At 41.3% G+C, this 13,356-nt stretch overlaps 3 protein-coding genes across 3 annotated transcripts; 2 read left to right on the top strand and 1 right to left on the bottom strand.

Annotated features, from left to right (window-relative positions):
• The first annotated feature begins 24 nt into the window (after nucleotides 1-24).
• On the top strand, nucleotides 25-2,163 carry pfdn6 (prefoldin subunit 6). The gene is made up of 3 exons (XM_030395543.1): nucleotides 25-145; nucleotides 235-359; nucleotides 1,845-2,163. The coding sequence occupies exons 1-3, from the start codon at nucleotides 89-91 to the stop codon at nucleotides 1,963-1,965; spliced, it is 303 nt and encodes a 100-aa protein (XP_030251403.1). The 5' UTR covers nucleotides 25-88; the 3' UTR covers nucleotides 1,966-2,163.
• A 3,155-nt stretch (nucleotides 2,164-5,318) lies between these two features.
• On the bottom strand, nucleotides 5,319-6,776 carry her5 (hairy-related 5). Its single transcript, XM_030395742.1, has 3 exons — nucleotides 6,618-6,776; nucleotides 6,402-6,497; nucleotides 5,319-6,280 (listed from the first exon to the last, which is right to left on the bottom strand). The coding sequence occupies exons 1-3, from the start codon at nucleotides 6,663-6,665 to the stop codon at nucleotides 5,810-5,812; spliced, it is 615 nt and encodes a 204-aa protein (XP_030251602.1). The 5' UTR covers nucleotides 6,666-6,776; the 3' UTR covers nucleotides 5,319-5,809.
• A 91-nt stretch (nucleotides 6,777-6,867) lies between these two features.
• her11 (hairy-related 11) lies at nucleotides 6,868-11,973 on the top strand. The gene is made up of 5 exons (XM_030395740.1): nucleotides 6,868-6,976; nucleotides 8,765-9,970; nucleotides 10,778-10,873; nucleotides 10,988-11,081; nucleotides 11,192-11,973. The coding sequence occupies exons 2-5, from the start codon at nucleotides 9,917-9,919 to the stop codon at nucleotides 11,803-11,805; spliced, it is 858 nt and encodes a 285-aa protein (XP_030251600.1). The 5' UTR covers nucleotides 6,868-6,976; nucleotides 8,765-9,916; the 3' UTR covers nucleotides 11,806-11,973.
• Nucleotides 11,974-13,356: the final 1,383 nt, after the last annotated feature.

Here is a 13,356-nt window from a genome sequence, read left to right as displayed (position 1 = left end):
TGCAACAATATTTATGTGACACTTTGTAAAAATCAACCACTGTCTCTATTCATTAATACCCGTTTGTCGTTTAGATGTTAGCAAGAGCATGTCAGCCAGGCAGAAGCTGGAGACGCAGCTGACAGAGAACAACATTGTCAAAGAGGTAACTCACAGCTCATTTTCCCTTTTTATAAAGATTATTTCCTCGAATGGTGTGTTCAGTATTAAAATGTGATCTCTCTGGCTTTCCAGGAACTGGATTTGCTGGAAAGCGCAAACATAGTTTATAAGCTTATTGGACCAGTATTAGTGAAGCAGGACCTGGATGAAGCCAAAGCTACCGTCACAAAGAGGCTGGAGTACATCAACGGAGAGATGTGAGTAACTCTGGAAAAACTGTGGTCCAGTCTGTGTTGTTACATCCTACACAGGTGCCATGCTGAGAGAAGTCGACTGCTCACTGGGATCCAGTTTGAGAAGAGTAGGCTATAAATAAGTCTGTGTTCCATATATGTGGGAGCCCAGTGTGGTCTCAGTTGTTCGAGGTCAGTTATCATGATTATACATAACAATTACAATTAGTCTATGTGTTGCCATGGCAATGTTAGAGGAATAGAGTTTTACCTTATAGACATTATAGCCAAGGCCCACACAGCTTGTTGTAGTCATTAATTGAATAAGAAATTGTATTGAGCAACAATATATCAGTCGTTAAATATCTGCGATATCTGGTTTAAGGCCCCATAGCTGTGATCGTAATTGCACCATAATGGAAACAGACAATGGGGGTTTGTTATCAAAAATGATTATATATTCTGGTAGGTGCAATATGCAGTATGCACTCAGTAGCACCAGTGCTTGATGCACACTTGCCCTAAACCGCTTCAGGTTTGTGACCAGTTCAAATTTGTGTCCTCTGAAGTTCACGTTCAGGGATTTAATATATCGCTACAGGCCTGCAAAGCCCATCCTTTTCTGTAGATTCCTCCAAATGAAGCTCTTACCAGCCTTGCATGGACATGTTTTCGGTATGTTGTCCTTCATGCGTGTAAGTAAAACTCACAACTAATCTGAACTAGCATGGTATATTCTGTGGTATTCAGATATATTTTTTTTAAACTTTTGTTAGTTTAGCAAGACATGGCAAGCGATACAAGACACAACTAGGTACACCAGGAATCATGACAGGATTAATGCACTGTGACAACAAACAAATACTGAATACAGAAAATACACACATAGAAATTTGGGTCAGAAGTGAAAGATCTTTATTCCAGCTTCCAACGCAGCTGAACACACCGAACATATTTGTTCCCGACCTCGTCCGCTTTGTCTGAGTCTCCCCCAGATGTCCAACAGTTGAGCCAGTGTGTTCCTGCCTTTAAAAGACACCAGAACTATTTCTGCTCCTGAACCTTTATCAATGGCTCGGTGTGGCTATTGGTGCAAACTTAGCTGTGTTATCATGCTCACAAGTAGAGGGCAGTAAGGAGAGAATCATCTATTCTACAACATCCTTGTCAGGAGCCTCCAACTTTTTTGTGCGTTCCAATAGAAGTTATCAGAAAATTGGAGATTAACCTCAGACCGCTGCTAAATCAACTTTATGATCACTCTGTAGTAATCATCGTTCACTATAATCAATAAAATCAATAATCATTTTGTTATGAAATTGTGTTTATATTCTATACATTACCCAGTCCTCCATGTTTGTGAGAGATAAATGCATTGAAAATATCATGACCCAAAATGTAATTATCGGGAGCTTGACACTCTCTCTCCAACATCTCTTGTGTGAAATCATTCAGTGTACATGAGGGTGTTTTTGAATCTCTCATTTTTATTTCTTTGGTCTGTTCCAGTCAAAGGTACGAGACGCTCCTGAAAGAGATGGAAAAGAAATCCGACCAGCATCGAGAAGTCCTGTCCAGTTTGCAGCAGGAGTTTCAGAAAGCTCAGGGCATGGCTGTCGGCAAAGTCTGACCAAGTCATCTAGCTGCATGCCTGCACAAACACACACACACACACACACACACACACACATTAGGAGTTAGTCATAATATGATGTAAGCCTTTAACATAAGGCTGATAAAATTCTGCTTGTGTCTTGTCAGTGATTTGCAGCGTTATTACTGTGACTTCTCTCTTGTTACTAATAAACATGTTTTTCATGAAAGCTCATACCTTTTCCTTCACTATGTTGCTCAGGTTTCTGACCTATAATATGGAGTTGACTGCTTATTTTGCTTGTGTTATGTTTGGTATTGTATAGAAAGACACCAGATGGACAGGTTAACAAGGTTAAAAAAACTTGATTTTCCTTGGTGGGGGTCTTTAATTAATTAGTCTTTATAACTGATCGAGTGCAGAAGACAGGGTGAAGCAGCCCCTCTTTAATTGCCGGGGCAGGCTGGTGGCCGCCGGAGCAGATGTTGTGCAGTCTCCGGCCCGACCCACACCTCGCAGCCTGAAAAAGGCTCAGCGGTGCAGCTTTGTTCACATAAATGAATGTGCTTTACCCCGCAGTTTACCACCAGCGGAGGCTTTAGGAGACATGAATAATCAAAAACAAAGTCTTCAGAGTTCTTAACAAAAAAAAAAAACTTAAATAACAAAAACAGGACAAACAACTGAAAGTTCTAGCTCGACTGTACTTACTTACTGTTGCAGCTCGCTTGTGTGGGCCCGATAAATCTCTTCCCCGAGAGCTGAAGATGTGTGTTGATATTCAGTTGTTTCTCACACCAACTGGCTGGAAGATGAGATAACCAGCGCCAGTCTCTGTCAGCACCATCATGAGAACATTAGATGAAGTGTTCCTCCAACGTTTGAGCCACATTAGTAGCTAACAGCGGGCTAACCGACCGGCTAAGAACATTTAAGATAGATAAACAACATCTGTGTAAGCCTGTCCAGCTAACGCACAGTTGTAAGCATGCATTAAAAGTACTTAAAATAATATGAATTACCAAGATAAATGTACACCATTTAACAAAATATCGCTCTCCTGAATTATTTGTTAGTTAATGCTGGTGTTTATTATTTAACTCACGGACCTTCAGCCTTTAGCTCGAGGAATAATAATAATAAGCTTAAACAAACAAATGTTTATACTACAGCTGGTGCTGCATATAGGCTGTGAATATCTGGCCACACACACGCGTGCACTGTAATAACACTGCAGGACAAGACTGTGTTTTCCGTGCACGAGCCTGTCACCTGTGGAGCGTGGGAAGCAGTAGACCCATTAACACTGAGGTGTGCTGCTCTTATTATTACTATCACCTCAGCTGGGAAGATGGCCGACACGTGGCCACTGGCAGGGAGGCTATATAATATACACATGTTCTAAAACATAAAGTTAAATAACCTCTGAAGCTACTTTCAATATAACTATGGCCGATTTTATTTTGTCTATTTATTACAGGTGATTTCATTAAATTTGAAACAACAGCACTGCAACTTTGAGAGCCAAGAAAAATGTACAAAGTCAAAAAAACATGAATTTAAAATCGCCTAACTCCAGAGAGTTTCCCCACAGTAGAAATTTCGCAGCGGATGGTGCTCCTTCTGTGACCTGCAGTCTTCAGATGGTTTACTGATGAGGCCAAAAGGTGATCCATCGCTTCTCACTTGGTCTCGCGCCGACGTGATAAAACCAACAGAGACAACTGCCGATGAGCGCGTGGAGTGATGTGCTGGGTTTCTCAGGTCAGCTGAAACTCGCAGATTTCCTACACTTTAAGTTTGGGGTCATTTTGTAAAATGGTCGAGATTCATTTCTGCCTTGTGCTTTTTCTTTGTCTGAAGTAAACAGACCTTTAAGTAGATGCATCCTGACTGGACTGATCCTGGGCCAATAAACAGTCTCCATTGAGAGAACCCCCCACCCCCTTCAGATGAAACCCTAATCTGATTCTACCTTTAATTGATTTACTTAGTCCTGTGGGCTTTTCTTCAGGCGGTTTAAGCTTTAAAGCGCACAAAAGAGCATCCTGTCGAGAGATCAGCCCAGCGGGACTAACACCTGCTTTCATAAAGGATGTTTTCAAACAGGCTTTGAGGAACGTACCAAACGAACCCTCACACGACAAATGCATTTCCTCTAATTTACCCCTTTACATCAGACGAATACTCAAATCAAATATGTGTTTGTTTTAAGACGGGTTAATAGCCAAGGAGGTTATGGTGGCACAGCCTCTGCTCCCTGCGCATCAACAAACTGGAATCCCAAATAACAAACATTATCCACTAAACAATTTAACTGTAGGAACCATCAGACCACCATAGAGTCAGGCTATGTGTTGAATTGGCTGCCTATCCATTGGTATCCCCCTGTATTCCCAGTTAAATGAAAGCTCAACAGGGTACTCAAACATGGTGGCAAAACAGGTGTGCATTGATATGTAGCCTGTTGGTTTAAGTGCAGTTTTCAGATGTAGAAAAGAACATGACACAGTCACACACTGTCCGCACTGCGCAGCACTCAGACTGTTTCCTACAGTCTGCAGACCAGATCTGAAACACCTTTAGCTGCCACGACCCAACTCAGGTTGAGGTGCTTAATAACTAAACACATCGCACTGATACCCTTAAAAAAATGTTTCCTACAATATTGTAGAGTGTTCTATGGGTGCAAGTGCAAATTGGCTATGTTCACATCGCACAATATCACGACTTAATAACAGGATAATTGTATCTTTTACTCAGAAAGCTGGCCTCCCCCATCTCCAGAGCCAGCTGCCTCTGTGCGTTCTCTTGTGTCTCTTCTGACACGCACAGTGCAACTCTGCACCTGGAGAATTTGAGTAGGTGGGAAAAACAGCTCAACACTTGTTGCTGGTCAACCAAAAGGATCTGAACCCTTTTCACGGTTCAACTGTTTTAAAATGCAGGGCACACAATGGAAACCATTGCGCAAACGCGTGCCAAATGGAACCCTATGGATTTATACTTCAGAATACACACACACACACACATATATATACGTACGTACATATTTGTGTGTGTGTGAGAATTGAAAGATTTAACTTTGTCCGATCAGCTGGTCGGGCGTATTTCATTTCGATGTGGATTTTATAGAATGCTGCCGCACCTGAAACAGTCTGGATGCTGGACAGTGTGTGAACGACCACTCCTGTTTGCTTTTTTTACATCTGAAAAACTGCACTTAAGATCATAGAAGCAACCGACTGCCTACAATCAACATTTCAATAGAAAAACCATTTCATAACTGCTGTCCAGCCCGGATAAAGTACGTGTTAACTGTCCCGCGGACGCCCACCTTTTCAGCTCGAGTACAAGCTATTGACGAAGCAGATAGGCCACTCTGCATCTGGAATGATCAGGAAATTGTACTTTTATTGTGAACTGGGACAGAGAATTCAGCAAAGCACACTCATAAAATAAATTCACGGTCTTCCACTTTTCACGTGTGAAATATTTACATGTCAAACAAAGGCTGCAAAACAAGAATGGCATTTCTGATCAAGCTGTAAAAAAAAAGAAAAAAGCATTTTGACGCACGCGTTTCTGCAGCAAGGAATACACTTGGGTATTCGTATACAAAAAAAGAACAGTGGTCAGACACTGCCACCTCAAAACATCACATATTTACAGCAATACTCTAAAAAAAAAAAAATATATAACCGAAAAGCAACAGCTCCACATGAAAGTGGAAAATTTAATCCTACATGCGAGTTTTCATGGAAAATATCTTCACTGTACAATAGAATCCAGGCTGTACAACAACATACATATTTACAGTCTGTAGGCATCTATAGCAGCCATATATAGAAAATAAAATCTGTCACACATCAAGTGTCTGTCACTGAGGCCAGGGCCTCCACACGGGATCGGTGACGTGCGTGGAGCCTGCGGTGGAGGAGAAGGGATCCCTGGTGTCACAGTGGAGGCCAGGCACCTGGGTGAGGTATGGATGGGACATGGCGTGCTGGTGTTGCAGATGTTGAGGAGACAGAGCTGCAGGAGAGGGGGTCAGCTCCCTGTACATGTCCCCTGGGGATGAAGGGTGGGTCTGGTGTTCGGGATAGGCGAGAGAAGCACGCACTGCCTCCCCGCAGGTCTCCCCTAACTCCTGGCTCTTGCTGGCTATGAAGTGGCTGACCCTCATCAGGCAGGCCCTCATGCCTTCATGGTAGTTGTGCTGGCGGGTACATGCATGTCCCAGCTCTCTGCTCAGGGCCCGGTGACCCTTCTTCACCTCGCTCTTTGTCCTCAGGAAGTGGACCACACTGTCCAAGATCTCTGCCTTCTCCACCTTTGGATTCTTCAGATTCTAGACAGGGGACAAAAACCAGAGTACAAATCATTCACTGAGTACACGAAGTTCTGAATATCAGCCTGGAGTTAGAAGTGTTTAGAGGATTCAGAAACAGGAGCATGGCGCAGGTCTTCACCTCACTGTCGGTGTTCTCCAGCATCAGGAGTCGTAACGTCTCCAGACTCTGGTTGATCCGCTCCCGTCTGCGTTTCTCCATCACAGGTTTGGAGAACTGTGGGGTTGAAGAGTCAAAAAAGATCCCAAATATAACCATGAACCACATTTTTTTCAAATCTCAGTTTTAACATCAGATATTATTTGGCCGCAAAGGGTTCAGGACACGGTAGCTTACCCTTCTCATGGACCGCGGTGGGGGAGACTCTGGAGATAAAGCTTTCATGCTGGACGGTTGACTCGTGTCTGTTTCTCGCTGCTGTGAGCCCAAAATCAAAATGGCACGTGTGCGTTCTCGTTGCAATTTGTTGATATCCCGGCATGTAGCCCCGCCCCCACGGGCCACGCCCCCGTTTATTCAAGCAGCACGCGGCCTTGACCCCAGGGAGCGTTCCGTCCTCTTATTGGCAGCAGACATGTCGAGGCCCTTTTAACATGTTGCGCACAGTCTGTTCAGGTTACATCATTTCTAACAGAAACGCCCAGATAACAAGACTTTCACGAGGCGAAATTGAGTAGTAGCTGGTATTAAAGAAGGTGAGTTTGCAGGGATTATAATTACACATTTTTTAAAAATCAAGTGTAATGGGTAAATGTAGCCAAATCATGAAAAACATTGTTATATTGGATTATCTTGGGATAATTGCTCAGATCTTCCATTTCATTTGAAGGTGCACTGACAGAATACATTTTAATCAGAAGAGAAACCAACTAAACAAAAAACAAACTCAATAAACAAATTATTTGTTTTCACGACAAACGGACCTTAAAAGACAACACAACTTCATTCTGTTTTAATGTTGTTTATATGTGTAAATTAAGATTAAAACTGAACTGTGGGTTTATTTGACTGCTATTCAAGGTTGAGGTAATTTTAACTACCTAATGTTTACTGTTGACCAGTTTAACCTACAGCAATACATATTTTTCAGTAAGATCCTCCTTTGTACTACAGCTTACTTGTGAGAACCACATATCTCTGAACAGTCATCTTTTCATGAGCTTTTCATGCTTTTCAAAGCCCTGTTGTTGGCATTTTACAGCTACTCCAAGGGGGGATTGAAGAGTCTTTTAAGTTGAATTTTCCCCACCCATCACTCAGCTTATTAATATTTGTATTGATTTATTTAGAATTCCAAGAAGCTTCATTGGCACGGGAAACATCTAAGATAAAACAACAAAAAGAAAAATGAAAATTAATTGTGTGCAACTGTTGCTGTTAAAAATGTAGGTGCAGAGAAAACATAAAAATAAGCTATAACTTTAAGTAAGACAGAAAAAACGTAGAACAATTGTAATCTGTAGTAATGACTAAAGCTACCAGGCAAATGTAGCCATATTGTAATAAAATGCAGAATATTGACCTCTGCGTTATAATGTAGTTTAAAGTTCAATGAATTTCTACTTGAACACGCTTGAGTACATAGCTTATTAGTTTCTCGAAAATCATACTGGACCTACTTTATACTGAATCAAGGTCGACATAATTCAGTTGATTTTATTGACTTTGGTTTATTTGAACGTAAACATCAGATCTAACTAGTCTGCTTGATTTCCAACCCAATCATTTTAGGCAGATGGATGTATCTGGTGATGCCCTTTTTTTTTTGCTTTTTTTCAGACCATCCCCTCCCCCCAGCCCCCAACACCACACCACACCCTCATATCTCCAAACAGCCCATCGCCTTGTGTTGTATAGAGCCAAATTGCCCATTTCACACCTAAACGCCTGTGCTGTGTGGAGGAGTTGTGTTTATCTTACAGTTTGTGTCGGCTGTCGCAGGTACAGCTACATATTAAATGTCCAGTAACTATGTCTAAGATGTTTCATTTTGAAGGCTGACTTCATGGGCTTTTCAGAGTTTCGGGGGTAGCTTTCTCCGCACTGCATTTATGGTCCCCCTGATCCCCATAATAGGCTCAAGTGTGGAGATAACACCGTGATGATCGGATCACGGGGATCCCGTAGATTAAATGGCTTTTCACAGACAATGATACTTCCGTTTCGAATCAAAGAGAGGCCGATTAGTGGAGGATCAGAGATTGGTCACCAAGGAAACTTTGGTTACTAAGGAAACTTTGGTTACTAAGGAAACTCACCTCAGATTTTTACATACATGACCTACAATTGCCATTATAATAGTCCCCCTTTTAACGTACTGAAAAACTACATTTAATACATGCATTAATATAATATGAAAGATGCAATATGAGATATTGACTCTCCCAATCTTTCTCTCTCTCTCTCTCTCTCTCTCTCTCTCTCTCTCTCTCTCTCTCTCTCTCTCTCTCTCTCTCTCCGTGTGTGTGTGTGTGTGTGGGTAGGCTTTAAGCCACGTGGACCCGCCCCATAAATAAGTGCTGCAATGTGCTCGCCTGAGCCTGTGATGGGAAACTAATGAGGGAGAATGCGCCCTTTGGTGTCGGACAAACGGACCGTGGACGTGTAATATCGTGGCCCCTCGGGTGTGTCGGCCACGCTGACAAAAGAGCTGAAATCCAACGGAGCCGGGCTGTAGTGAAGTCAACAACTGGTTCGATTCTGTGTGAAGTCCAAACACGAGGCACCGGGCCGAGCTGAGGCAGCACACTTCACACTCAGCTGTAATAATCATCCTCACACTTCTTCATCACAGCACACACACGTGACCTGCTCCCATTTGTTAACTTCTGGACCAGCATTAGTTAAGTTTATGTTTATTTGATGTACAGTCATATAGTATGTAGGCAACTTTACAGAAAATGATAGATAATAAATTCATTATTGTATCTGAGGTTGAGCGTCATCTTTCGGACCAGTGCTGCTCTCATTTGGTCTTTTTCATCACTTCAGGCAGAGTGCCGATGTCTCACACATCGTAAAAAACTTTCTCACCTCAATTTCTGTTCCCACGAGAAAGACGAAGTTTCCCAGAGTCTCACTTCATGGGTGCGTTTGTATAGAAGGCGTTAGAAGTCTCGAAAGGGCCCCACGTTTAGCCTAATTAATTAAATGAATCATTAATGTGTGAGAAGATAGACATCGAGACTCATTAGATAAACATGTATTTTCTTATCATGTTCCATAACATAAATGTACTGAATACAAAAATAAAGACATACATACATACATACGTACATACATACATAGCCTACATAAATACATACATTTAAACCTCTCATAAGATAAGCTCAGCTGGCTGCCTCTGTCTGATGATGTCCTGATTTCAAGATAACTTATATGTTATGATGTTTTTGCTTTTCATATCAAGTGTTGTTAATTATCCCCTCCTACTCACTGTTAAAACTTTAGTTTCGGGTTAATCTATATCCCATAAAGAAGTTAACCGAGGCCGTTTTTTGGTTAAGTGTCGTCACTAACACCTGTCAGCCAATCAGAGGCAGCACGAGGTCTGCTTATATCCCCCGCAGAGAACAGGAGGCTGTTTAAACTGCTGCAGCTTCACCACTCAGGGCACTCGGACCAAACACTGCAACATGACCAGGAAACTACACGATACCACTGTGGAGGAGGGCAAGAGTCGAAAAAGAGTAAGAGATATTCATTTGTTCATATATTTGTAACTAATTCATCATTAATGTTTGAAACTATTTATAAAAAAAAACAAACAGTTTTTTGGTTGCCATTTACTGCAGCCATGATAACAAACACATATTACAACCTGGCAACCCCAAAAATGGTTGTTGTTTTTTTTTAACAACTTATAATTGATTTAGACTGAGTTATTATCAACTACTAAGGCATCACTAACAGCCAGTGATGTAACTAAGTGCATCCACTCAAGTACTGTAGCTAAGTACAATTTTGAGGTACTTGTACTTTACTTGAGTATTTCCATTTTCTACTTTGCTACTTTGTACTCTCATTTCACTACATTATGGAGGCAAATGTTATACTTTTTAATCATTGCATTTATTTGACAACTTTAGTTACTGGGTACTTTGCAGGTCTCACGCTGCGTTAGATCCAAGGTAGTGCAGACATCCTCATATACGTACATGTAAATATATGTTAAATGTTAATGTTGAATTACTTTTACTTGTACTATTGAGACTTTAAGTACATTTAATATCAAATACTTTGAGACTTTTTCCTGCTTAATTTTTCATATGGATGACTTTCACTTTTACCTGAGTAATATTTTAAGACAATATCTTTACTTTTACTCCAGTATGACTTTCATGTACTTTTTACAGAACTGCTTAGAGCATACAAACCGTTAAAACACATATGAATAAACAGATGTAACTGATGGTCTTGTGGATGGACAGTGTAAAAAATATTGGCCAAACAGCTGGGATACATTTATAAGTGACCATAACTTAAACTCCATCCAGGTGCTGAAACCAGTTGTGGAGAAGAAGCGGAGAGATCGGATAAACCAAAGTCTGGCTGAGCTGAGGAGTCTGCTGTTGAATAACACGTCTGATCCAGTAAGTCATTTCAAAGAAAATCACATCCAGCCTCTGCACGTGTTTAAGGGATTCATAACCTTACAATGATGAAATGTTTTTGTTCCTCCCTCGTTTCACTGTTCTCACACGCAGCGGCTGCAGAATCCTAAAATAGAGAAAGCAGAGATTCTTGACTTGGCTGTGGAGTATCTTCAGAAGTGGACAGAGGAGAAGAACAGGAGCAAAGGTTGGTCAGACAAAACAGTTTATCACTGGATAGAATGTATGAAATTCTTCATAAAAGTCCCTCTCTGCTGCAACAAATCCCTCACCCTGGTGTGTTTTCACTCCCTGCAGACTCTGCTCCTGTGGTGAACCTTCATCAGTCCAGTGCTCCTGCTCTTCTCACCATGCAGGGTGCAGGTTTTCAGCAGTGTGTCACTCAGCTGACCAGCTACATGCACAAGATAACCCCAACGCAGAGAATGAGCCTGATCAAGGGCCTGAAACATCACACTGAGAGCCAGCATCCGAAACCAGACTTCAACCCGAGAACGACTGAGATGGAGGCGGCGAAACCACCCCATGCAACATCTGTGGATGCCATTTGCACATCTGAGAGGACAAAGGAGAGGTTCCCATCTCTCTCCCCGTTCCAGCCACACTCCTGCTCCACACCGTGCCACGACTATCTGTCCCCCCCTCCCTCCCCCTGGCTCTCTCCCTCCTTCTCCACATATGCCACCTCTCCCTCTTTCCCGTCGTTTGCCTCTCATTTCTCCTTCCCCCCCAGCCTGTCACCTCTGTCCTCTAACACCTCCTTCTTCAGCTTCCCATCCACCATTTCTCACTCCAGCCCTCCTGCCCTTCACTGCCCCCCTCTCACCTCTCTGAGGTCCCCTCCACACGCCTCACCCAGGGAGGGGTCAGCACCAAACGCCTCCTCACTCATGTGGAGGCCATGGTTTTGATGCAGGACTGACAGACAGTGAACAGCAGAGCCACCTAGTGGGGACTAGCTGCAACCAGCTGTGGAGGGGATGAAAAACTATCCCAGCTGGGAATGTAAAGTGTACATATGATTAGATTGCCTATATTTTGTATTTCTTCTTAGAAATAAAACTTCTACTTGAACATGACAAGTCTCAGTTTGTACATTTATGTGCTGTTTGTATGTGATTATATACCCACCATGAATATATTGCAGATTTAATGTTCTCTGATATAAGATAAGAAATAAGATAATCATGTCATTGAAAACAGAATTAAAACAAAAGTATCTATGTGTCTATTCAGGCATTCACTCAGCAGACATTTTGACTTGTCATTGTATAAAAAGCACCAGTGGAACTAATAACCTTATGACAGTTCTGTTCTAATTAAGTGTTTCAGTAAGTATATCACATGTGCAGGCACAGCCAACTGCAATACAGTCGTCATTCATTATTGTTAGCAAATACACCAGTAATTTTCCTGCCAGGACATGTCTGATACATTTAGATGAAAAACACATTTTATTTTTTACTTATATGAGTTATAGCATATAAACTGGATGAGGGTTGTCTAGGATTAATGACTCCACTCAAAAGTCAGTGAATTAAAAAAAAAGCCTTTTCTATGCTTTTTTGAGAAATTGATACCTAACTTAATGATTGTATCACAGTTGTTATTTCATTTTCATTATGTCATTCTTTTTTCTATAGATAACATATCGTTGTAATCTATAGAGTACTACTCCAAGCAGTATATCGTTTTTATATATATATGTTTCCCATATGTAATTCTTTGTACTTGTATTTTTTGTCAGTGGTCGAGTTGCTTTGTTGCTTGTTGCCAGCAGGCTCGGGGAGAAATGGAACGTAATCAATATCCAAAAAAAGGTAACAGTATTCCTGTAAAGTTACAAAAAAGTTGTAATTACATTACAGATACATTCAGTAAAAAAGGGATTACTGACAGGATCACAATTGGGTGATATATTAGTCTGTAAACATGCATATTTGCACACATGACAACATGAATCTCACACAACATCACTTTGGGTATTCTGACAGAACATCAATAATCAGATTGAATACAAGTCATCTGATTAATATTTCTTTCTCTAGTCTCTATTTGTTGGTATTTGTTTGGTATTAAAGTAAAGCAATGGATAGTAATCAGGTTCCATTGCTTTAATATTAAGTTACTGACTACATTTTTAACAGATAATTAGAAACTGTATTGGAAAACATCTTTAATGTAACCCTCCCATACCTGGTCGCCAGATTTCGAAAAAGGAAGAAAAAAAGGATGAACAATATCTCTGTTTCTGCTGCAGAAATGTTATTCTTCTTTCAAAACTATCCACAGTGAGTTTGACAGTGTCACAGGAGTTCACTGTTAATTTGCTGAAGTGCTTTTAATGCATCAACACAGTGTTTCGACTGCACTTCAGCCTACTGTACCTGCCCCTGAGGTTACATGCTCTCCTGGCATAATGTGTGAAAATGTTAAAGTTGAGATTAAGGCAACAAAATGTT

This window comes from Sparus aurata, chromosome 18, assembly GCF_900880675.1.
Source record: "Sparus aurata chromosome 18, fSpaAur1.1, whole genome shotgun sequence".
Classification (NCBI taxonomy): domain Eukaryota; kingdom Metazoa; phylum Chordata; class Actinopteri; order Spariformes; family Sparidae; genus Sparus; species Sparus aurata.
This window is presented reverse-complemented; position numbering and strand designations above follow the sequence as displayed.